This window comes from Boleophthalmus pectinirostris, unplaced genomic scaffold (genome assembly GCF_026225935.1).
Source record: "Boleophthalmus pectinirostris isolate CB_2022bp ecotype Guang Dong unplaced genomic scaffold, ASM2622593v1 HiC_scaffold_4, whole genome shotgun sequence".
Classification (NCBI taxonomy): Eukaryota; Metazoa; Chordata; class Actinopteri; order Gobiiformes; family Gobiidae; genus Boleophthalmus; species Boleophthalmus pectinirostris.
In genome coordinates this window covers 31339917-31366793 of record NW_026571353.1, presented here as the reverse complement: position 1 = coordinate 31366793, position 26877 = coordinate 31339917, and the positions used below count along the sequence as shown (strand labels likewise).

The 26877-nt window shown below is 37.5% G+C and overlaps 1 protein-coding gene across 1 annotated transcript in view; it reads left to right on the top strand.

The window, feature by feature from the left end:
• Positions 1-26877, top strand: part of grid2 (glutamate receptor, ionotropic, delta 2) — a 1594008-nt gene that overhangs the window by 1165168 nt on the left and 401963 nt on the right. Inside the window, exons 10-11 of the mRNA XM_055161426.1 lie at positions 267-464; positions 17428-17740. Coding sequence (XP_055017401.1) covers positions 267-464; positions 17428-17740 — 511 coding nt within the window. The remainder of the gene's footprint in view (positions 1-266; positions 465-17427; positions 17741-26877) is intronic.

The following is a 26877-nucleotide window of genomic DNA, read 5'->3' as shown; positions in this document are numbered from 1 at the left end:
TTGATGTGTTTTTCTTCCATTGTTCAACTTTCCATGTTCACTTTTTGACCTTTGCATCAGTTGTGCAGAATCACCATTACTATCACAGAGCACATCGATTGCATGTGGAAAGTCCAGGCGTTCGGGGAGGTTTTCCTTGTAGAACAATGGGCACTTTGGTAATTGCCTGCGTTAATGCTTAAATGACTGCAGTGCATTGATTGGCGGCTCACTGGCTTTGTGGTACTGACGGCCATTGATTTTTCTTTTCCTTTTTCGCCCTGTAGGAGGAGCCGTTCGTGATGGTGTCAGAAAATGTGCTGGGGAAACCGAAGAAGTACCAGGGCTTCTCCATCGACGTCCTGGATGCCCTGTCCAACTATCTGGGGTTTAAGTACGAGATCTACGTCGCTCCAGACCACAAGTACGGAAGCCTGCAGTCGGACGGGCACTGGAACGGCCTGATGGGAGAACTGGTTTTCAAGGTGAGAAACTGCAAATGGAATATCTAAGTTTTAACTCCCAAGTAGTGTTATCTGAGCCTGTGTTACTCCCCAGTTCATATATATATATAGTGACTGACAGGTGGATTAGTCACTGAATAAAATGGCTGCTAATGAGGAAAAAAGAATGAAGAATGATAAATGTCACAAATTTCTGCAGATTCATTGAGTGAAGCACTAAACACTGTATTCCTGAGTAAGAGAACTTTGATTTTGTTCTGGATCCCAAATTTTTGAAGCAGTGTGTCAGTACAGTAATGTGTCCACATGTATTTTACATAATAAGGCTCAGAACAGGTCAAACTCAAACTCACAGAGGCCAAAATTAAAAACAGAGACTAAGTCATGCGCCAAACTAAATATTTATTGAAAAATTTCAACAACTTCTACATGTTTTCTCTTATTTTGAGATATGTAATGTTAAACCTTTTCTTATAATAGTAAATGTTTATTAATAGTTTTGCTTAAACATTGAATCCAGAACAAGCAAAATATAAATAAAAACAACATTTTAAATAAATAATGTAGTTGACTCTAATACATATTTGATATGATATCACAGGCCAAGTTTAGGCCTAGAATATTAACCCCTTAAAGCCTGAATTTATATAGATGTATATTTAAAAAAAAAATGTTTTGGCCTTTAAGTAGATGGTATATTAAGTTGAGATTATTAATTTGACTATAGAAAAAAAATTAAAAAATAAATAGAAATTTGGGTATGTTGCAAATTTGCAACAACTACAAAAAACGTGTTTGCCAAAGGTTCCTAGGAAATTCCAGCACTAACCAGCACTGGGGGAATGCAGCCGCTGTCTCGGTTTATATCTTGATCCAAATGGTTTATCGCATATTTGTTACAGTTGGCATTAAGTGGTTAAGTTTTGTTTTGGTGATGGTTTGGGCCAAATCAGCAGCCTGCCAACTAGAACCCTGCACTCCAGATGCAAAAACGTGCGGCACGGGACACATTTTGAAAGCTCACAGTGGGTGTTGGTGGGAGTAGGACTGCACAATGCGGGAGCGGGCGGATGGGATGATAAACTACAGTCCCGCAAACTAAATATGAGTGTAAATTAAAATATGCAAATGATGAATGTTTGCCTGTCGTACATCATTTGTGCTGGATATTTTTTATTTGGCATTAATAAAAACATTTTAAGCAGCCTAAATTTGCGGCTGTGGTCTAATCTCTTTCATATTTTAGACAATTCCTTCCGCTTCTCCGTGTTTGATAGAGCTTAAGAAAGCAAACGTCTCCATCTTGCGGGACTGACAATTCTGTCCCACGCAGACCTCTACTGCCAACTGCCTTCATCTGGAGAGATCTGTGTGTGCGTTATTATATTGGGTCAATATTTTAACTTTTTACCATATTCGTTATCTCCAGCACAGGCCGATGTTTTGTTTGGATCAAGCTTCAGATGACACCGCAAAAGGTGACTACACAGCTGTCTTATTCAATTTCTAGTTAAAAACGTGGTACATTATTTTGTATATGCCGTACGTTCAGCTCAAAAAATATCGGCAGACCTTATTGGAGATCGATTTCTCTGGAGGCCAAGTTATAGGTCAAATATGTGGAGAGCCAACCCCGCACAGTGAAAATGTACTTTTTTGAGCTAGAAAAACACCTCTAATTAACACTAACGTCTTCTTGGACAAGAATCTATCTTGATCCAAAAGGTTACACAGTGCACCTTTTAAATAAGGAGCTCTATGAATGTCCACCATTAGAAACATGTTAATGCAACCAGTAGAAAATGCCAAATGTCATATTTTGGTGCAAATGTGACTCTGAATAGCATCAATTATAGGGCTTCTGTCTGAATTCTCCAGTCTCAGCCTCACCTTAGACTTGTAATATCATGGCGTTCTTTTTCTGGCAAAAATCATTTACTGTTCGCTAAAATAGTGCGCACCTTGACCCTGTTAAAGTGCTGCAGTTGTGTTAAAGCAATTTGTGCCCTTTAAGAAGTGTACAGAAGAGAGAGAGATCAATGATTAAAGGCATTTTCAGTCAAGGTCAACTCTGCTCAATATGGTTTTTGGAATAATTCATGTCAGGAGGATAGTTTAGTCGTGTACTAAAGGCGTAACTTTTCTGATGTGGAGTCGTCTGCGTGTCTTTATGGAGATGTTGCTTTGCCTGGAGTGTTCTGCAGTACGGCTTTCAACATGTCTGCAGAACATGTAGAGATTAGATATGGTTTAGGGTGGTCCAAAAAACTTTTTTTGATTCTCTAGAACCCTGCATTTGGTTCCATATCTGGCCAAAATATTTCAGTCCAAATTTTATGCAAATTAATTAATATTTAGAGGTTGCTCAAGACACTACAACATAGCGAACCAAATAAATAAGATGTATTCGAATCATTTATAATTTTATTCTACAAACACAAACTGAAACTTGCATCAACATTACTTAGAAAGTCCATAAAAAGTTACTTGAAAACACAAAATGAGTAAATTTCCAGAAAACTTCATGCAGCCTGAGCAAACTCTAAAACAGGGGTGTCAAACTCAAATTCACAGAGGGCCAAAATTAAAAACGTGGGCCAAACTAAATATTTATTGGAAAATGTCAACAATATCTGCATGTTTTCTTTTCTTTCGTGATATGTAATGTTAAACCTTTTCTTATTAAAATAAATCTTTAATAATAGTTTTGCTTAAACACTGAATCCAGAACAAGCATAATATAAAATAATAACAGATTTTTAAATAAATAATGTCTGTATAGTCTATCTGTAGCTGGCGGGACAGCTCTAATACATATGTGATATGATCTCGCGGGCCAAATATAATTATATCATGGGCCTGAGTTTGACATGTTTGTTCTAAAACATCTCCTTTTTCTTCCAAATTTCTTCCTAAATCATCTTTTGGATGCTAAAACCTAATGCAAGATTCTAATCGAGGTTATTCTGAAACTTTATATTTTACCATGCTTTGTGGACCACCCTAATATGGCTTGCCTCTTCATAGATCTGACCTGTAAGTCTGATGACATATTTCTGAAAGCAAAGCAAAGGCATCTGCGTGGAGATTACCCCAAAGTTACACTGTGCACTTGAAAATACTATTGTTTAATTCTCTCTTCTAGCCTTTGAAAACATAAAAAAAACCAAAAAAAAACAGGTCTAAAAACTGTTTCGTTCACAGCGTCCTGTTGCTGATAGCCATGCTGCCAATTGTTTCACTTCAAAATGCTTCAGTCCTCTGTGTTGCCAGCAGAGGGCACCGGATATCAAATTCAAGCATTCTCCATGAAGACAATTTGGAAGCAGATGCCACCTGAAAAGTTCCACAGTGCACAGCTATGTCCAAATATAATACAAGTACAACCTATAACCGCCAAAATGAATACTGCAGCTGATGTCGAACACTTCCTGGAGTTGTAATGCTAACTAGAGGCACTGCTCTGTCTGAAGCTCTGTTAGTCAAGTTAGACTTTCATCTGAATTTTGTTTTACCACAATCTGACCAGAAAGAGCTGATTTATGTGTTGATTTTTGTTGAACATCAATCACCCAAACGGGGTCCTTCTTGCGTTTTAAGCCTTTTTTTTTTTTGGCAATGTTTGCTAATGTGTGCATTGGGTCTCCATAGTAACTGCTGAACGATCCACCACAGACATACATATAGAACACCCCCAACGTGATGTCACAGCAAAGTAAATGATCGTATGTGACATTTGACCACTTCTAATAGGTCTAGGTCATTTGTTTGCATTAAAAATTCATTTCTAAATCTTATAGAAAAATATCTTCAGGGTTCCCACTTTCACTGACAAAATCTCTAAATTTTCCCATGTTTTTTTCATGACCTAAAGTGAATTTTCCTTGACTTTTCGACACCTACATGTGTAGAATTGATCAGACTTTTAGGGCTAAATATGAAATGTTAACCTTTTCCTCTCACCTTATGGTTTGGTATTATAGTTTTTTAACATTCAAAATACTGTCAGTGCATTTATTGTCGATTCTTTTAAACAAAAGGCGCATATGTTCGGAAATAATCGTAATAGCCTAATGAGAACTTAACCGAACGCTGTAGTTGCGTGAAAGAGATACTAAAATTCCATGACTTTTCCAGGATTTCCATGAGCGTGGGGACCCTGTTACATTAAAACCACCTTGAATTAAGTATGTTTTATTATTATGTTATTGCAGTTGTCTCCGTGTAGATTTAAAGTCCTCTAGTCTCTGACCTCATGTACCTTTACACATTTGTATTCTCCCGGTGCACGGCTCACAAAGAAGATAGAGAGAGGGAAGGAGCAGTGCATATTTGTTTGCACACAGACAAACCCCAGACCCCTGCGTAATGTTGTTTTCTACATCACACCAAGATTGATGGAGAGATTTCATAATAAAAATAAAAACGAGGCTAGATGATTATTGCCATGGTACATTTGCACACACCAACCACACAACTGTGCACAGGCTGGGTCTGTTTTTACTTCTGCTTTTTACTGACTTAAATTTATTTCTTAATCTTAACCGTCGTTACTACTTCTCAAACCTGACAATCTTATACATTCTAGTAGGGCTGGGCGATATGGAGCAAAAAATATCTCAATATATTTTGCTGTATGTCCATATACGACGATGTAAGTGCTTCTGCGACCAAAAAAAAATAAAAATCCCTGTATACAAAAATAATAATTTAACTGTAAAAGAAAGGATGAAATAATACATATTGCCTTCTTTTCATTGAAAAATAAAACAACTCAACTCAGTTCAAGGTCATCTTTGCATTAACTGTATGATAAGCATAACCATCCGCTCCTTTAGCATAGGAAGCTCGGGAGGTTCCTCACCAGTAACACATCAAACAGACCATTTCCAAACACTATTGTACAAGTTCTACACTGCAGCAGACTATTCATTTAAATCTTCTACTTAAATAAACTTTAAATTACTAAACTTAACAACATATAAACTATAATGACTATAGAGCCACATCAGCTCATTTGAGATTATAATGTATTTAATGCAGCTTTACACATATTTGTTTACGTTTAACTATATGCACTTAAAAAACGAACAAACAAAAAAACAGCTCTTTCCTTGAGCGCTGATGCCATTCAGCTTCTGTTGGACTAAAGGACACGACTCAGTGTAATATGAGTTTTCTCTCTGTGACAAAGGATGTGCTGCTGATGGCCTCGTTTGTAAATGATGAATGGAAAGGTTCATGGTGCTAGAAGCTTTTGGTTGGCACCAACTTCCTGCATTCTCGGCAGTAGTGAGTAGTGAATGAGACAACAATTGATAGAAGGGATCTCAAAAGCAAGAAAGCGGGGGTGTGGACAAATAGGAAATAGAAAAATATGAGCTCCTAAGTGACCATCAATATGGATTCAGGAAAAATCGTTCCACCTCAATGGCTGTTATGGAATTGGTAGAAAATGTATCTACAGCAATTGATTCAAAGAAATACAGTGTGGGTATCTTTATTGACCTTAAGAAGGCTTTTGATACCCTCGATCATAATATATTATTGCAAAAATTAGAAAGATATGGACTGCGAGGGCCTGTGCATGCCTGGCTACAAAGCTATCTACAAAACCGATACCAGTATGTTGAAATAAATAATAAAAAATCTGTATTGTTGAAAGTAAATTGTGGAATTCCACAGGGCTCGACATCAAAAATGTTCAATTATGTGCTCTTCGCAGATGATACCAGCCTCTACTGCTCAGGTGAAGACCAAAGGCAGCTTTTTCAAATGGTGGAGAGGGAGCTGCAGAAAATTAAAGTTTGGTTTGATATTAATAAATTATCGCTAAACATAGAAAAAACTAAATTTATGGTATTTGCAAAGCGAAAAGTACAAAATCATGTACAAATTATGCTCAATAATACACTACTAGAAAGAGTCTTTCAAAATAATTTTTTAGGAATAACCATAGATCATAATTTAAACTGGAAATCACACATAAATACAATTAGGAACAAACTATCCAAAGTGATCGCAATTATATATAAATATAGATATACCCTAGATAAAAACAGTCTTTTTATTATATATAACTCGCTGGTAATGCCCTACATAACCTACGGTATTGAGATTTGGGGCAATACATATAAGACGAATACAAAGCCAATCTTTACCCTACAAAAAAAGGCAATAAGAGCATCACATTATCAACTTATAACGAACCAACCAATGCATTATTTATAAACCTTCAAACGCTGAAATTTTACGACTTAGTCGACCTTTACACTCTTAAAATCATGTTCAAAGTAAACAACAATCTCCTGTCGAAATCGTTACAGAACATGTTCAAAATCCAAAAGAGCCGATATGAGCTCAGAGGCACGACCATGTTTATTAAAAAGAAAATCAGAACAAACATTATGAAATTTTGTATATCTGTTAAAGGGGTGGAGCTCTGGAACAACTGTACAGAAAACCTAAAATTGTGCACCACTTTCTTTCACTTCATAAAGAAGTTTAAATGTTTAACTCTGGACAGATACATGAAATATGAGACTTAGTTTGTGCTGTAGAACTTTGTTGTTCTGTTACTGATTAGCTTGTTTCTTCCTGCTGTATTTATGAAGATGAACTGGTGTCAAGATGAAGCTCTGACAAAGGAATAAAGGGTAAAGGCATAATAAGCTTAAGCTTCAGCCTGCACCTTTTCGGTCTGTATATGTTAAATATGACTGTTTATGAATTAATGTCAAAATATACCTGTGACCGAAATAAATAAACTGAATAAGCTAAGCAGTGAAATGGAATTAAATATAAGCATTATATCAATATATACAATGTCCATTTTGTGTTTTAAAAATATCTTGATATATTTCACCCCTACATTCTGTGTATCTGATCTGTTCAGTGAGATGTCCTCTGTGCTGTGGATGTGTGTTGGTTTGTGGTCCAGGACACAAAATGATCCCGAACACCACCAAGGGTATAAACATGTATAACTCATGTATACAACTATGAAAACATTTGGAATTTATTTTATGTTTAGATCCCGCAGAGGTGCTCAGATGGGGGGGATCACTGAATTTCAGTAATTGTGAGTCGACTTAATCATAAGATGAACATGCTTTTGGTTCTGTAAAGGACCCCAACACCGCATAAGGGTTAATGTCATATTGTGAAAATTCCAGGAAAAGCAATGACTGATCCATAGAAACAAACAGGTGACAAACCTAAAAAAAAAAAATGTGCGCATCTTTAAAATTAAACTATTACATTTTGGCCCAAACAAAGAAAAAAAGGTAACTAATGCAGTGTTGTCTTGGTTTGGGATCATTTTGAGTCCTAATATAGATCTGAGTCCTGATCTAGTCCTGGTTTAGTTCTGGTTTTGTGCGAGTTTTGATGTGATGAATACGAACACACACACACACACACACACCACTACTACACAGTACAAACCCAGTTACAATATAATACAACTATCCTAAGTAGCACAATACAGCAGTCATTTGCATTTAACTCCTAAATCAGATGTAAATTCTCTCAGCGATAAAATGCACTCACACTTGTACATCGGCTGTGTCTTTAGCAGCTGCTCTCCTGCTGCGACTCCTATAATGATTTCCTAAAGCGTCTCACATATAAACAATTTGTCTCCTCGACCAGCTATGAAATTAGCCATTACAGTTTTCATTATGTTAAGAGGCTCCTTTTTTCTCCACAAGGACTACTGAAAAAATATATAGTGAGTATTAAAGAGCATTTAAAAATTATTTCTTGCAGTCGTTTGGTGTTATTATTGCGCTTTTAATTTGTCGTTTTATTATATTCAGGTACTTAATTCTGTTTAAATGTATCATCTATTGAATTGTTAACTGGAAATCTTATCATTTCTAAATCTTCTACAGAAATATCTTGGTTTTATTTTGGTTCATTATCACCGTAACTAGAGAGAGTATAATCTTTTTCTTTATACTATTTTTGTCTTAAAGATGCACTGTAGTGTATATAATTCGCTCCAGAGTAGTCACACCAGCCAAAAAATGCGTAATGAAGAAAAAAACAAAAAACAAAAACATATAAATCGCACGTTTTGGGGGAAATTTGTTTTATAAAATCAGAGACCAAGTGTGCTGGTGTAGTTTTCCCCTCCACCAGCAGGAGTCACTGTGTTTGTTTATTGCTAATGTTCACTGTTAATTGTTGTAGAGCAGACAAGTCAGATTCAGGCCTGGGGTCCAAATTTGGCCTGTGATATAATTATATTTGGCCCGCAAGATCACATCAAATATACATTAGAGCTGCCCGCTGCACACAAATAGACTACAGAGAATATATATATATTTTTTTAAATGTTGCTATTATTTTCTATTACGTTGTTGAAATTGTATATTATGTTGTTGAAATTGTTCAAGAAATATTTAGTTTAGCCCACAACTTAGTCTCAGTTTTAAATTTTAGCCCTCTGTGAATTTGACTTTGAGACCCCTGTTGTTGTAGAGTTAGAAATGCAGCACCTTTTGTTAAATGGCTGACACAGCAAGTTGCCTGATGTAATCTACGTTCATTCCTTTTTTGTTGTTTTACAGAAAGCATTGCTTGTACGTACTTTGTTAAACGAGAGTCTTAGAGATCATATTTTCAATTATTTGTGCATACATGTACTTAAACGAATACCTTTGTTAGATTTCGTTGTGGCCAATGTTAGTTAGATTTAGGCTGCCACTTGTGTGAAATTGCATTGCTACACAGTTTAAATACTGTTTATTTCTTTTCTGTTGTAGTTTCACTCTGTCCATAATCGAAGGCAACGTCATTAAAGTGGACAATACACCTGTCAGCTGTCGAGGAGTTTATCAATCTGCATAGCTGTGTCCACTTCAACAGTGAGGGCAGAATACCTATAAACAGACATTTTATCTTGCAAATTATAGTAATAACAATAGAATAGAAATGATCAGGCTGTTATTCAGATAATTATAGCATAGACAATATAACAGAACAAGTTTACTAAACTCTCCATCTCACTCCAAATCACTTAATCCATTGAATTCTTCATCCTCGGTGTCACTTCTCAGCAACTCCGCAACCTCTTCTTCTGTGTCGCTGTCGTCAGACTCAGCATCAGTTCCAGTTAGAATTATTCTGGCCTTTCTGGATCTCGACCGGATGGTTTCGTTTGTCTTTATAAGTTCATTTAAATTTGACATTTTCAGTGGTACAGAAGTAAAGGTGCGATCGACTGACATGATACAGACGGGACAGAGGCTCTTTCTGCAGGAGACATGCGCAGTAGAGCCAAGTGACAGTGGTACAGGTGTAATAGGAGCAGCAGATACTGATAGACAAGCCTAGAGCGCATGTGGAAAATTCGCACCGGAGTATAAGTCGCAGGAAACACTCAAACCAGAAAGATTTGACCTACAACTTGGCCTCCAGAGAAACCGATCCGATCTCTGCCGATATTTTTTTGGGCAGAATGTAAGCCATATACAAATTTAATGGATTACAAAATTATTTAGCATCTTTTTTAACAACAAATTGAATAAGACCGCTGAGTAGTAACCTTTTGTACAGTGTCCTCTGAAGCTATTTCTGAAGTTCAATTTCTTTAGGCAAAAAAAGTGCGACTTCTAGTCCAAAAAATACGGTAACATTTCTGGAGGAGGGTCTGCCACCTTCTTGTCTCATATCGCTTTTCTACAATTTGGCATCAGACTTATATTTACAACTATAGTCTTATACACAGATGAGCATTTGAACTCAACAGGTCACGTTACAAGTCAGATCTGCGGAGAGGAGACCCACTCAGAGTACAAATGTAAATGCAAAAATAGACAAGTTTAATACCACACTATGAAACATTTTAGGCAAGACTCTAACATCTACATTAGACCAGCAGCAAAGTTATGTCGTTATGTAATTCACCTTTAACTTCTGTGTCACATTCTTTATTTATGCATTTATTTTACTTAATTTCATCTCGTATTGCTGCTGGGTTACTGTAAACGCAGATATTTCTTGTATTCTGTGTTGATTACTGCTTTTAGCTCATGTCTTAGGTCTTAGCGTTCGCCCGGAAAATCACCCGTATCTCATTATCACCGTTTTGAGTCAAAGGCCTCTGCTTTTCAAAGGGACATCCGCTCACGCAAACACCTCCCATTATCTCTCTGAGTCAAACCAGTGTGGGCAGCCGTTAGCCCAGCACCGCTAATTAGCCGTCATTGTCTCCGCACTTTAGTTAAACCACGCCTACATGATTAGCCCCGGTTTACTGTCGACAGCTCGTTTACAAAGTTGTTAAAGCTCTGAGTTCACGTCCGATATCTGTTATGTAAATCGACGGGTCTCTGTTACGTGCGCGCCGGAAATCCAATCGTAATCTGATTTCTGGAGATATCTTATTATTGAAATGTCACGTAAACATCTGATGTGATCATGCGTAATGTGTAATCTGATTTCTTTCTGACTGTTCACAACCGACGAGGAAAATTACGTAAAAAAAGGCAAACTAATGTGGTAAAAGTGAAAGAGGAAATGTTAAAGTGATAGTCTGTCACTTTTTAGAGGTGGAAAGTCGCCTGCGTAATGCCATGCTTTGGAACATTCTCCGTGGAGAGAGATAACTTTTATGCCTTACTGTGTCGAATATTACAGCCAAAGGAGCAACATTTCCATGGAAACAAGCAGGAAGAGGCCCTTTTCTACACTAAATATGAGTCAGGTTTGTGGAGATACAAGCCCGATCACAGTAACATCACGTTTTTCTTATTTCTTTTCTTCTTTTCTTATTTTATTTATTTGTAAAGGGACAGTACATATTAATGAACATTAAAAATGTAAATATGCAAAGATTATAGCCAACGTGGCTAATTTCCATCTTCAGTCCCTCGGCAGGTTTTCAGCACAATAAAAAACGTAACGCTTTTTAAGGAGTCCATACACTATTTTCTGATCTTGGACTTAGACAAACTTTATTGATCCATAAAAGGAAATTATTTGGACACAGTATCACCATAAAATATATAATAACAAAGATAAAAAACATAAATGGTAAAAATAAATTCAAAATAAGTAGCAAAAAATATAGCAAGAGACAGGTGTCAATAAGGCATAATTATATAAATGTATCTGTTACATAAAGATGAGTTGGTTTACAGTTGTAGGGAGTATTATATTAAATAAGACAGAGTTGTTGTATAGTTGTAGGGAGTGTATTATTACATAAGGGTGAGTTGTTGTGCAGTTGTCGGGAGTATTATCTGTTACATAAATGTGAGTCGTGCAGTTGTAGCGAGTGTTATCTGTTACATATGAGTGAGTTGTTGTGCAGTTGTAGGGAGTATTATATTACATAAGGGTGAGTTGTTGTACAGTTGTAGGGAATATTATCTGTTACATACAAGTGAGTTGTTGTACAGTTGTAGGGAGTATTATCTGTTACATACGAGTGAGTTGTTGCACAGTTGTAGGGAGTATTATCTGTTACATACGAGTGAGTTGTTGCACAGTTGTAGGGAGTATTATCTGTTACATACGAGTGAGTTGTTGTGCAGTTGTAGGGAGTATTATCTGTTACATATGAGTGAGTTGTTGTGCAGTTGTAGGGAGTATTATATTACATAAGGGTGAGTTGTTGTACAGTTGTAGGGAGTATTATCTGTTACATACGAGTGAGTTGTTGTGCAGTTGTAGGGAGTATTATATTACATAAGGGTGAGTTGTTGTACAGTTGTAGGGAGTATTATCTGTTACATACGAGTGAGTTGTTGTGCAGTTGTAGGGAGTATTATATTACATAAGGGTGAGTTGTTGTACAGTTGTAGGGAGTATTATCTGTTACATATGAGTGAGTTGTTGTGCAGTTGTAGGGAGTATTATATTACATAAGGGTGAGTTGTTGTACAGTTGTAGGGAGTATTATCTGTTACATACGAGTGAGTTGTTGTGCAGTTGTAGGGAGTATTATATTACATAAGGGTGAGTTGTTGTACAGTTGTAGGGAGTATTATCTGTTACATATGAGTGAGTTGTTGTGCAGTTGTAGGGAGTATTATATTACATAAGGGTGAGTTGTTGTACAGTTGTAGGGAGTATTATCTGTTACATATGAGTGAGTTGTTGTGCAGTTGTAGGGAGTATTATATTACATAAGGGTGAGTTGTTGTACAGTTGTAGGGAGTATTATCTGTTACATACGAGTGAGTTGTTGTGCAGTTGTAGGGAGTATTATCTGTTACATATGAGTGAGTTGTTGTGCAGTTGTAGGGAGTATTATCTGTTACATACGAGTGAGTTGTTGTACAGTTGTAGGAGTATTATATTACATAAGGGTGAGTTGTTGTACAGTTGTAGGGAGTATTATCTGTTACATAAGAGTGAGTTGTTGTACAGTTGTAGGGAGTATTATCTGTTATATACGAGTGAGTTGTTGTACAGTTGTAGGGAGTATTATCTGTTATATACGAGTGAGTTGTTGTACAGTTGTAGGGAGTATTATCTGTTACATATGAGTGAGTTGTTGTGCAGTTGTAGGGAGTATTATCTGTTACATACGAGTGAGTTGTTGTACAGTTGTAGGGAGTATTATATTACATAAGGGTGAGTTGTTGTACAGTTGTAGGGAGTATTATCTGTTACATACGAGTGAGTTGTTGTACAGTTGTAGGGAGTATTATCTGTTACATACGAGTGAGTTGTTGTACAGTTGTAGGGAGTATTATCTGTTACATACGAGTGAGTTGTTGTACAGTTGTAGGGAGTATTATCTGTTACATACGAGTGAGTTGTTGTACAGTTGTAGGGAGTATTATATTACATAAGGGTGAGTTGTTGCACAGTTGTAGGGAGTATTATCTGTTACATATGAGTGAGTTGTTGTGCAGTTGTAGGGAGTATTATATTACATAAGGGTGAGTTGTTGTACAGTTGTAGGGAGTATTATCTGTTACATATGAGTGAGTTGTTGTACAGTTGTAGGGAGTATTATCTGTTACATAAGGGCGAGTTACTCAAACATGTGTGAATGAAACAAAACACAACTCTAGGTAAGATTTTTTATTTTTTTGACGAGGTACCAGCCTTATAACATGACTTGAAGCTCATATGTGTATTTATTTATTTTTTTAAATTTTTTAATTTTGTAATATACGATTTTTAATCTAGGCACAAAAGTTGCATGCAATGGCTTTAAAAATTGAAAGTGTTATTTTAAAATTCATTACAAGTTACTCTAACAAGCCGAAAGCACTAATTAATTTGAAAGTCTCTGTAGAAAATTCTGTAAAAATTGCTTAAATAACAGCTAAAGTATGAATTGCAATTAACACGTGCAGATTTGGAGAACTCCCTCTATCAGCAGTAGCGCCTAACACTTTCAACAGTCAGCTATATTCTCATTTATAACGCTGTTTTTCGTCTCATTCAGTCTGGCTCCAAAGCTGAGTTTGTACAGATGAGAGTGTTTGGAGCAGCACATTGTGTCATTTCACATTGGCTCCAGTCCTTGCAGGTCTCATTAACAGCATTGGCGGTGCATCATTAGGAACCCCCCGCGGTCCCTGTCCAATGGTTCTGTAATTAGAGCAGAGGTGTGTGCAGTGTGGAGTCTGCCGAGTACACAGCGAGCTCTCAACCAAACTTCACTTCGCTGCGTCTGAGCCAGTCGCTGAGAGGAGAGAAGGAGAGACTGTGTGCTATAGAGTCTACAAAGTGATGTATAACGAGGAGGAAGATGGCGTTCATGCTCGCACATAGTCTATGTAACAACTGGGATTGAAATCAAAACGAAACCAGTACTAGAAATGGACCAAATAGATGTGTTTTTCGGACTATAAGTTGCTCCAGAATGCAAGTCGCACAAGTCAAAAAATGCAAAATTAAGAAGAAAAAAGCATATATAAGTCGCACTTTTGGGGGGAAATATATTTTATAAAATCAGTGACCAGGAACGACATTTCATCTTGAAAGGCAAGTTCTAGTAATAACAACAGAACAGAGAACAACAGGCTGTTAATGTCACATATGAACAGTTCTTCAGATAAACTATAGAATAAACAAGAGAACAGAACAAGTTTACCAAACTCTTGATCTCACTGCAAATCACTAAATCCATTGAATTCTTCATCCTCGGTGTCACTTATGAGCAACTCCGCAACCTCCGGAGGTAAACACAGCGCCGCTTCCTCTTCTGTGTAGCTGTCGTCAGATTCAGCATCAGTTCAAGTTAGAATTATTCCGGCCTTTCTGAATCCTGACAGGATGGTTTCGGTGTCACTGAAGTCCAGGCTTTGTCCATCCATCCAGTGACTTAAAGGAAATTTGCATGTTGCACCCTCCCAGTTGCCGTAAAGTTGTGTTCTCCATCCCCGCCTTTTGCCAGTCCCTCACAAGTTTCTCACTCACTCCAAACTCTTTTTACCGCTTGATTACCTTTGAATTACCGCTGAATGTTTCACTACTTGCAGCAGGACACCGGCTCTTTCTGCAGGAGACATGCGCAATAGAGCTGAAGTGACAGTGGTACAGGAGTAACAGGAGTAGCAGATACTGACACACAAGCCTAGAGCACCCAATATATAAGTCGCACCGAAGTATAAGTCACAGGACCACATATAGTCTGAAAAATACGGTACATTAGGACATTTCACCTGATATATCTGAAAAATGGCTTATCTCAGAAGTAAATTAGTGTTCTGGTTAGTGCTTGGTTGGGAGACTACTGGGAATACTAGGGGCCACAGTGAAGCAGCAGTGGCTCTAGTTAATATTGCCTTTGTGTATTTAGGCAAGACACTTCGCCCTCATGGTCCTGGACTAGAACAGGACTAAACCAAGACTACAAGAGAACCAAAAACAACATCTATATCTGGACATTTCACCTTGACGATGCCTGTTCTTGGAAGTTCATTAGGGCTCTGTTTAGTGCTTGGTTGGGAAACTAAATTGAATATTATGTGTCAGCGTGGAGCTACAGTAGCTCTAGTGCATACTGTTGTTGTGTCCTTAGGCAAGACACTTCACCCACCTTGTCTAGACCTGGACCAGAACAGGACTAAACCAGTAGTTGAACAGAGCCAAAGCAAAGTCTATATCAGGACATTTCACCTCGTCGAAGCTAATTCAAAATTGGGTCTGGGATTAGTACTTCGTTGGGAAACTAATGTGAATATTATACTGCATGAGCTGTTGTGCATATTGTTGTTGTGTCTTTAGGCAAGACACTTCGCCCGTCTTGTTTAAACGAGGACTAGAACAGAACAAAACATTCTCACCTTGACAATGCGTGATCTTGGAAGCTAATTAAAGTTGGGGCTGGTTAGTATTTGGTTGGCAGACAATTGGGAATACAAGGTACCACAGTGAAGCAGCAATGCCTCTGTGCATATTGTCGTTGTGTCTTTAGGCAAAACACTTCACCCATCTTGCCTAGAATAAATGCGCTGTGACTGACTGATGTTGTCTAATGGTGTAGCGTTCTAACTTATTACCAGCTGGTGTGGTTTGAATGAATAATGTAATATAAAGCATCTTTGAGTGTCCAAAAACATTTTATAAATCAAATCCATTAAACTCCAGTTTGAAAAGCTCCATGTTGGTTTTAAACATAATAACAAATAATTTAGCCCTTCTAAAAATCACCCTTCCATATCTCTGGCAGACACTCTTGTACACGTCCAAACTCATGCGTGCACATCTTTTCTTGAAAATTTAAATGAACTGCATGTACAAATTAGATTTTAAATTCAACATGTGTCACTAAATATGAGGTAAATGTCTTGAAATCAAACATACTGTAGCTTTTACTGATAACAACTGTAATGCTGATTTATTCTTCTACAAAAACATTGGAGATGATGACCCATTTATTCATGTTATAAATTTTTAAAACTGTAAAAGTGTTACATAGGGTCAAGTGGTAACAGAGGGAAACAGGGGCAGATTTTTTACATTCAAATGTCTCTTATTCAGAAACTAGAGGCACTATTGAAATAAGTAAAGTATCAGAATGTAGGAAAGAGTTAACACACCAACAAGGTAAAATTAAACCTGTGATATTCTTTCAAGTTGTTGACAAAAAATTTAAAAACTCATGTCGGTAATGGAGGGAATGAAATATGCAGGAATTTTGGGCAATAAATACAAACAGTGATAACTCTTGGTTCTCACTTACATATACTTAACAAACTGGTTTGAATATTTGCTTCATATAGTTTTCTACCATATGGTACAAGATTAGGTTGAAAAACCTCTTACTTTTTGAGTAATGAGATTTTTTTTATTAAGAAAGGTCATGGTAACGGAGGAAAAAGCAATGGAGGGAAATTGTGCAAGCAAGTAGAAGGTGCATGATTTTGCATAATTTGTCGCTTTTTTTCTTCTGAATTATTTAATCTTACTTCAAAATGAAAGATAACTATTTTTATAAAATATGTCAGTCCTTCCAAGCAAATTTTTATCATTTAAATTTTTTTTTTTTGGAAAAATCATGTACCTTCTTCAACAGTTCAAAGATTGAATAACACAAGATATGATGAAATACATCAATTTATTTACATGATTTGCAGGTCTTTGAAATTTGGGAAATAATTTTTGTTCCATGTTTCATACATGGTCTGTTTAAAACCTATGTAACTTTAGAAACAAAAATGGTACCGAAAAAAGGTAGTTTCATAAACTAGAGTACATATGTATCTGTTCAATACATTTTTATATCAGATGCATTAACTTGAATTTTGACTTACTGTAGACTTCTGCTTGACCGGGCCCATAGATTCTTTCTTTGGAGTACTGTGATGGTTGCTTGTATGTCTGATATGGATAAATAAATGATAAATGTATAATTAAAATAGTTTTGTGTTTTTGAATAGAAGCTTAGGAAGAGTAGTCGGATTGTAATGATTGACAGCTAATGAGGGATTCAAAAAAACAGTACATGATAAACAAACGTACCTCCACATGATCTCACTGTCTGTGTCCCTCTCCTCTCTCACAGCGCGCCGACGTGGGTCTCTCTGCCCTCACCATCACCCCGGAGAGAGAGAGCGTGGTAGACTTCACCACGCGGTACATGGACTACTCAGTGGGTGTGCTGCTGAGGAAGGCCGAGCGCACTGTGGATATGTTCGCCTGCCTCGCGCCCTTTGACCTTTCCCTCTGGGCTTGTATCGCCGGCACCGTGCTGCTGGTGGGACTCCTGGTTTATCTGCTCAACTGGCTCAACCCGCCCCGCCTGCCCATGGGAGCCGTGTCCTCCACCACGCTCTACAACTCCATGTGGTTCGTGTACGGCTCCTTCGTGCAGCAAGGTAAGGCTGATTGACACATGCGCAGTGTTGTTTTGAGCTGGCTTTGTGCTGTACTTTGGTCCAAAAAAGGTGGTATCTGCTTGGAAGTATGGTTCTACTCAGATACTATGCAAAAGAAGAAGGAGATCCGGACTGCAGTTCTTTGCAGGGGTGTCCAACTTGTGGCTCAGGAGTGAACAGTAGCTCTCCAAGTCCTTCCAAGTAGCCCATCTGAGGCTTAGTGTAGCTCTTATACATACTCAGTTTCTTGCGACCGCTAAAATTAGTCGCTGTCTTGCGTTTTCATTTCGTAAAAAAAGATTGGAAATGCCTGGTTTAGAGTTTAGATTTCGAGTAGAAGTATGGTTCTACTCGGATACTATGCAAAAGTAGAGAGAGATCCGCTCTGCAGTTCTTTGAAGCTCCCAAATTTATATTTCAAAGACACCACAATGTGTTGTTTTGGGTCAAGCCTTTCTTCAGACATCACCACGTCTGATCTCTTTCTTTTTTTGTACGGTTTTTGTCTTTGGACCCAGCACGCAGTCGTGATTTTTGTTGGATGTGCAAGTTTCTATCTACCAGTATCAACTGAGATACTAATCAGTACTACTTCATCTTGTATGTTGGTGTACCTTGACATTGGTTTGATCAAAGAAATCAAAGTATTTAGAGCAGGAGTCTCCAACTTGTAGCTCACCAGAAGCTCTCCAAGTCCTTCCAAGTAGCCCATCTGAGGCTTGGTGTGGCTCTTATACATACTCAGTTTCTTGCGACTGCTAAAATTTGTGGCTCTCTTACATTTTCGTTTTGTAAAAAAAATTGGAGACGCCTGGTTTAGAGTTACAGAAAATTAATCTCTTTAAATTTTGATTGCTACAAAAGCAAATATCAAAACTAGAGTAAGTATCAATGCTTTAGTAATATATAGAAAGCTAAAATTTGATCTTTCCTGAAACGTTTTAGAATTCATCAATATCAGAACTAGTATTCATGGGTTTCTAGCACTGTTGCCATAGCAATTACCAATTCAAGACGAAATATTATATTTTCGACAAGCAAAAATCCTCAAAATATGACCTATAAACAAAAAGCTGAAAAACATAAATAATACTACTAAAGAAATCACTGTTTTGAGCTGAAATTCAAGTATATTGTGTGTGTTTTTTGTGATATAAAAATATTATTGAATATTTTCCTTAGTATTAAAATAGGTTGAACTTTTATTATCATGATAAGGCTGCTTTGAAGTACACAGAATGGACTTGCAACTTTGTACTTTTGGGGCTTTGTTGGGTGAAAGAAACGAGACCCAGATTCTAAAGGCTGTTGACTTTTGATCATGTTCTGACACTTCTGATTTTTGGAAGGGTGAGTACTTGAGATGTGCTCTTTCTAAAGAAGATTATCCGCTCTGAAGCAAATTGTGAATGCTGAGAATCGTTTTAAGATGGCCTTGTTTGAAAAAATCCCACGAAATTGTCACGAAGGCGAGACATTGTGACTGGCACTTGAACTTTGTGGAGATGATCTGAAAAGGTTCTTGTAACCACTGTGTAGTATTTCCATCTGTGTTGCTATTTGGTGGAATGACAAGCAATCAGTGAATCCTAAACAACCATTCAACGAGAGAATTTTGGAATTTTGGATTGCATTTTGAGATCTTCTTTGAGTTCTTATAGCACTGAAGAACTTTTTACCTTGAGCTTTTGTCAGTGTTCCCTACAAACATCACCTGCAGTTTTTAAATTGTCTGAAAACAACAACATTTACTAAAAGGAGTGCGATGTAACTCTTTGGTCGCTTGGGTCTGTCAGCTGCTTGTTTCTATGAATATGTCATTGCTCTGCCTGAAATGTTCCACAGTATGACATTCTACAGCTCTACCTTACATTTATTCAGTTACAGTTACACATCAGCTCACCTGTTGTAGTTCCAGATGGGTCAGTTCTTTATTGTCAGTCCAATTTGACTAATAGAACTTCAGACAGAGCAGTGCAATCTGTGTATCATTCGTTCATTCATTTTTCAAAATAAAACGAAAAATAAGAAAATGAAAAAAACAACTATTTTCTTCATTATTTGTCTCCAAAATCAAAATGAAAAAAATAGATAACGATTTATTTATTTATTTTTATTTTTTTCAGTTTTTCGATTTTGTGGTTAAATAAATAATAGAAAAAATAAATTAATTAATAAAAAAAAAAATATATATATATATATATATATATATATATATATATATATATATATATATATATATATATATTATATACACCAAACGGTCTACGGGGACACACTTCTGGGTCCGTCCTGACACTCAGTCCTGGTTCAGTCCTGTTTTATTCCTGTTTTAGTCCTGGTTCAGTCCTAGTTCAGTCCTGTTGTAGTTCTGGTTCAGTCCTGATTCAGTCGTATATACATTGCAAAAGTCCGGAATCATAGTTTAAGTCACGGAAACGGCCTTTATCTGTTTTTTTTCATTATTCATGGAAACACAAAAAACGAAAACTGAAAAAACTAAATGTTATCTGTTTTTTCATTTTGGTTTTGGAGACAAATAATGAAGAAAATAGTTGTTTTTTTCATTTTCTTATTTTTGGTTTTATTTTGAAAAACAAATAAACGAATGATACACAGATTCTGTGCCTCCAGTTGCTTCATTCCCCGGCAAATGTTGATGACATTTGCTGAAAGATATGAATACCCATGAGATTTGATGAATGTTTTCGTTGATTTGTATTTGAACAAAATATACCGCGAGCAATGTTTATGTAAGACTGGCAGTTTGACTATTTGAGATATGCGTGTCCTTCGCTTGTACTCTGGATTTATATTTTGGCATTGATGAAGACACAACGTTAGGTCAAGTTATGCATGGCACTGGCAACAGAAACAGAGCCAAGAATCCTGTTTGTAAAATGAACATTAGAGTAACACTGCCCCAGAAACCAGGAAATTCAAAACAGTTCCAAAAAAAAAAAAAACTGAACCGTGAAGAAAAACAGCTCTGAGCCATAGTTGTAGCAGCCAAATATCAGGCTCTATGGCAACAGAACCACGGCCATGACAACAAACCGCTGCGGCCTTTGGCATTTTCAGCTGCTAAGAGTCTTTTAAATTAATAAATGCTTCTCTTTTTCTCATTTAATCATTTTTCTTTGCAAGATTTATCGATTGTGTGCATGCGCATTGTGTGTTATTCCAGACTGAAAAAAATGAGGATTTGAAATGATTGTTTTAAAGAGGGGTATTTGAGTTACTACACTATTTGTTAACTCTTATTTAGATCACCATCTTCATTTTTATGGTTTTGAAAATGCTATATCCAGTCACTTTGCTCCCCGTGCACTCAGTCAGTCCCCTGTCAGTGTTTCACCTGCTAATGAAACTTCTGCACCTCGCATCAGGTTTGTTGTTTATTGTTTTGTATTCTACTTTTGTATATTAATGAAAAATGGTTGTGCGGAATCATGACTTGTTGGCTGAGACGTGTACGGGATTGTACTGCGTGATTGTTAGGAGGGTTTGATGAGGGCCTGAGAGAGATCCCAAGATTACTCAAAAATTCATGAATGACTTCTAAAACCTCTTCAGGTGTGTTTTTGGTGAGGAAACAACATTATAACATGGTAGAACGCTCAAGTAGATTTACCATAATAACCCCTCCTTCAAATGCATACAGATGATTTTTGTGTAGTGTAGTTCCTGTGGTAAATGTGGAAAATATTAATAGTTTGACATCACTCCAGTAGCCAGGCCACCGCCACCTAGGGCCTCACCTCAGTTTCACTTCTCTCCAGCGACTAGGTCAGGAATCAGAATACACTAGACGGTTTGCAAGAACTTTGGAAGTTGTAGACCGTGCACTGGCCAATCAGCGAAGAACTGTGAAGTCATGACGTCAAACTCAAACGTCCTGTCTAGGGTCCCTTTGGTGGTACAACACAACAGTAAACAAAGCGGTCAAGATGGATGTAGATGAAGTCATACATTCTGTGTTGGCAACAATTCCCAAGATCGAGGATTTAAAACCAGAACAAAGACAATGTTTGGTGAATTTTATCAAGAGGAAACACGTTATTGCCCATCTTCCTACGGGATTTATCGCATTACATACATCACAACCAAATAGCAGCGACTGGTTAAATAAAAAAAAGTACCCGTCTACGGTAGAGCAAATGAATCCTAATGCTCTGAGGTCAGACGGTTTCCATGAAGTGAAACCAGCTGATGAATCAGGCTATCACTCCAGTGGTAAAATTGTAAAGAAGAAAGAAAAATAAATAAACAGAAAGTATGTCAGTTTACACTAAAGGAGCAGATTTTTAAAACAGTTAAAACATTCTTTAAAAAATGTGTTGTGACATATTTTCATTAGTCAAATAATAAACCCTTCTTTACTTTGTGACAACAGGGTAAACATTATGAAATTACTCTGATCTTTCTGTATAACCATTTAGTAAAATTCTACACTTCAGCAACATGGTTAAAGTAAGAAAAAATGGATTTTTATGGTTAAATCTTTCAAATATTTCAAATAAAACATCAAACCTACCTTCTATATTTTTTTAGATTTGTCAAAACTGCCAATCACTCTTACATTTGTTAATATTACTCACATGTGCTGAAGTGGCTGTCCATCAAGAAAATGCTCTTAAATCACTGTAATCTGCAAAGCTCGGTCGCTAAGGCAAATCTCTCTTATAAAGCAACATGAATTAAATGTGCATCGTGTAACTTTTCTTGTAGAGGGTCCATCACCTGCTTGTTTCTCTGCCTGGAATGTTCCACAGTGTGACATTAAACAGCTCTACCTCACATTTATTCAATTACAGGTGGTTTTATAGCTCAAAAATACGTACAAAAACATGCATTCTGACTGTGAGTGGGGTCGCCTCTCCACAGATCTGACCTGTAACTTGGCCTAGTTTAGTCTCCATGAAGATAAAAATATTTAACACCATACTGTGAATCATTCCAGACAAATAATAAAAGCAGTAATGCAGCTTTAAGCGTTCAGGACCACAAACATATGAAAAAAAGTGTCTGTACATGCTTGGACTGACCTTTTACACTGCAGAAGTCAAAACTATGCAGAGGGGGCGTTTAGTTCTCCAGGCTAGACTCAGTGTGGGCTCCTGTGTCGGCTGTGGATCCATCATCTGGAACACTGCAGGTGAACTGACATTTAAATCAGGGCCGGAGAAAAATGCAGACACATGGTCCAATTTGAAGGACTTATGATGCGTTCCAGGCAATTGGTAACTTGGAAATTACCAACCCTCGACTTGTAAAAATGCCCTGGAACGCTGCTTGAACTTGTAATCCTTATTTGCAAACTGGGAAGTGGTCAAAGGACTCTCACTTCACAGGAGTTAAACTGTGAGCGAGACATGCATATTAAAGGTCTGACATTACAAGAACTTGACACTTGTGAGCTTTAAGACATGATATAACGCTGTTACCTCTTCAGAATCATACCTGGAGTTGAGTTTTGTTTCATTCACACATGTCTGAATCATATTTTATCATTAGTTTGTACATCTCCAAAGCTCAAAATGCTCTGATCCACCCTGTGATGTCATGAAGCGGTAGTTTTCACATTAACCGTGCTTTCTGTTGAATGTTGGAAGTTCTCCCGACATCTGTTGTAAATGCGTTCCATTGCAACAGTTGGGGAAAATTAGCCAGGCTGGTGTCACCTAGTGCCTCTGCTCAATTTAATTTCTCTTCAGCGACTAGGTCAGGAATCGGAATTCACTAAACAATTTGCAAGAACCCTGGAAGTTGTAGACCGCGTGCAATCAGAGAAGAGCCGTGAAGCCGTGTCTGGGTCCCTTCTGTGGTGCAGCACAACAGTAAACAAAGCGGTTGAGATTGATGTAGACGAAGACAGACATTCTGTGTTGGCAACGATTTCCGAGATCGAGGATTTAAAGCCGGAACAAAGAGAATGTTTGGTGAATTTTGTCAAGGGGGAAGACATTATTGCCCTTCTTCCTACGGGATTTGGAGCATTACATACATCACGATCAAACAGCAGCGACTGGTTAAATTAAAGAAAAGTACCCACCTACCGTCGAGCGAACAAATCCAAATGGTCAAACGCTAGGTCAGACAGTGAAACCAGCTGATGAATCAGGCTAGGGGAAAATATGGATACCCGAGAAAGTTTAATGTTTATTTTGTTCGCTTATTAATACCATATACAGTTTGTAGAGCAAGATTTGGCTACATATAACGCAGTAGGGCTCCAATCTGAATCTCAAAAAACTCAACCCTCTTTGACTGAACCCTGAGGTAGATAACGTCAGGTATCACGTAGCCTGATTCCTCAGCCGGTTTCACTTCGTACAAACCGTCTGACCTCGCAGCATTAGGATTCGTTCGCTCCACAGTAGGCGGATATTTTTTTTTATTTAACCAATCGCTGCTATTTGGTCGTGACATATGTAATGCGCCACTCACGGGGCTAACTGGTATATTAAGCTTTTCCCAAATCCCGTAGGAAGAAGGGCAATAACGTCTTTCCCCTTGATAAAATTCACCAAACATTCTCTTTGTTCTGGCTTTAAATCCTTGATCTCGGGAATCGTTGCCAACACAGAATATATGGCTCTTCGCTGATTGGCTGGTGCCCAAACTCGCACTTCTGGGGTTTTGGGAACCGTCTAGTGTATTCCGATTCCTGACCTAGTCGCTGGAGAGAAATGAAATTGAGCGGAGGCACTAGGTATAGGTTGGTTAGGTATCACTAGATTCTGCTAATAAATAGAGTCTGGTGTTTGATTGTTCAGAAAAGAAAAACTGTCTGCTCGCGTCATATTTGAGTATCTTATCTGTCTACTGTCAAATTATGTGAAAAAAGTGTAAATGTCACTTCAAAGTTTTTAGAGGACACTTTCTGTACACATACACAACTTGATGAAAAAACTATTCTCTCCGTTTACTGTGTGCTCTGACATTTTTTGCTGTGACGTAAATCCAACCGACTCAATCTGCACCAAACTAGCCCGAGTTTGTGTTTCGGAATCCCAATCTGATTGTCCGTTCCACTGCACTTTCTTGAGATGGAGGTCGGTTTTCCCAGAGTCCCAAGCAGAGAAGAATGCGGCATATGAACTACTGTACATTTTACCTTTTGTTCAGTAGAGATTTGCAGTTCCAGGACAGAAAGTATCCAAATGATTCTTGTGATGCTGTATTGTTTACATATGAGTCAATTCAGCTGGAACGCTCTGACGTACTTAAAGTTACAGCACTAGTTTCCAGAAGTGACGCATACACTTTATAATGTTGGTAATAATTTTAGATAGCAGAACAAAATTGAATCACGTCAACTGGACAAGAGTATAAATACATTTCTCCACATCTTTTTTTAGTTCAGATCTTGTTTACTGAGGATTACACAGACATTTTTTCAAACATTAAATAGACGTGTGGCTGATTTAAAGGTGTACTGCGCAACTTTTCAGGTGTAGGGTCCGCCACTTGCTTGTTTCCATTGGAGATGTTATTGCTTTGCCTAGAATGTTCCATGGTATGATTTTAAACATTTCAATCTAGCATTTATTCATTCCGGGTGTTGCTACTGCTCAAAAATGCAATAATTCTTTCTGAATAGGGGCGACTCTCCACAGATCTGAACTGTAACGTAGCTTAGTGCTGTAACCTGCTTGTCTCCCTCATGATAGATACATATAATCTATTCTGTGGAACATTCTAGACAAAGCAAAAACATTTCCATGGAGATATCAGGTCCTCTAGAAATGTTACGCAGTGCATCTTTACATTTTCTCATGAATTTGAAAATGTGTTTTGCCCCAGTAAAGATATTACATTGCATAAGCAGCAGTTTAAAATAAGTCTGCTGCGTACAGTGTGAATAAAGTATTTCTAGTAGTAGAAAGTATTTTTATTGTATCGTGAAAAGCGCTTATAAACTCGTCACAGTGAATAATGACTGAATGCTCTGAATATTTGAGCTAAGAGAAGAATAACTTACCCTCAAGCTGTTTAAAATCAACTACTTTTTGATGTTTTAAAACAAGAAAAAATAGGTACATCGCTTTTAAGTCGTTCTATCTTAATTATTGTCACGCAAGTATCATTTTGTTTTGAGTAAAATAACTTGATTTTCAGATATAAATCCATAGTGGCCTGTCTAGTCTGGAGTATGCAAAACTGTGCCACAAAGTTCCAACATTACTACTGATGTGATTAAGGATGACAGTAGCCCTTTTGCCCAATATACACAAAGTAATTCAAAGTGCTTTACAGAATGAGAAGGACATTAAAATCACAAAAATTTGCATAAAAAAGAGAAGAGTGCAGAATAAAAACCCAGCTAAACAGAAGCGTTTTGAGTCAAAGTTGAGGCCTGTCTCAAATGTTCAGGGTTTTAGCTGCAGAAAACTGAAACACCGACACCCCATGTTTAGTCCTGTTATTGAGGTTTTGTGTCTATGTCACAAAACCACGTGACCTGGTGTTTATGCCGCCATACTGGAGGTCAAACTATCCATCTGGACCGGTGTGTAGTATTTGGGTGTGTGATAAAATTTGAACTGAATATTAACGGTTTTATACGGAAGCCGAGAGGGGTCACAACAAACGCAAACGCCGCGACAAATACAAATGCGACAACACAACAAAAAGCCACAACAAACCAAAAAAAAGCCACAATGGAAATGACCGCGGGACTCTATTTTAATGCAAACGCCGCAACAAATACAAATGCCACAACACAAATGCAAATGCAGCAACACATTAAAGCCACAACACATTAAAAAGCCACAACGGAAGTGACAGCGGGACTCTATTTTCCGACGGACTGATCAAGCGGCAAGTGAAGAAGAAAAACTACAACGTGAAACAAATGATGAGAAAACAATATATTTTTTTTAACTTACGTTTCCAACTTCTCCGTTCCTTTACTTTTCACGTTGTAGTTCTTCTTCTTCACTTGCCGCTTGATCGGTCCGTAGGAAAATAGAGTCCCGCGGTCATTTCCGTTGTGGCTTTTTAAAATGTTGTGGCTTTTTAATGTGTTGCGGCATTTGCGTTTGTGTTGTGGCGTTTGTATTTGTTGCGGGGTTTGCATTAAAATAGAGTCCCACGGTCATTTCCATTGTGGCTTTTTTTGTTGCGTTGTC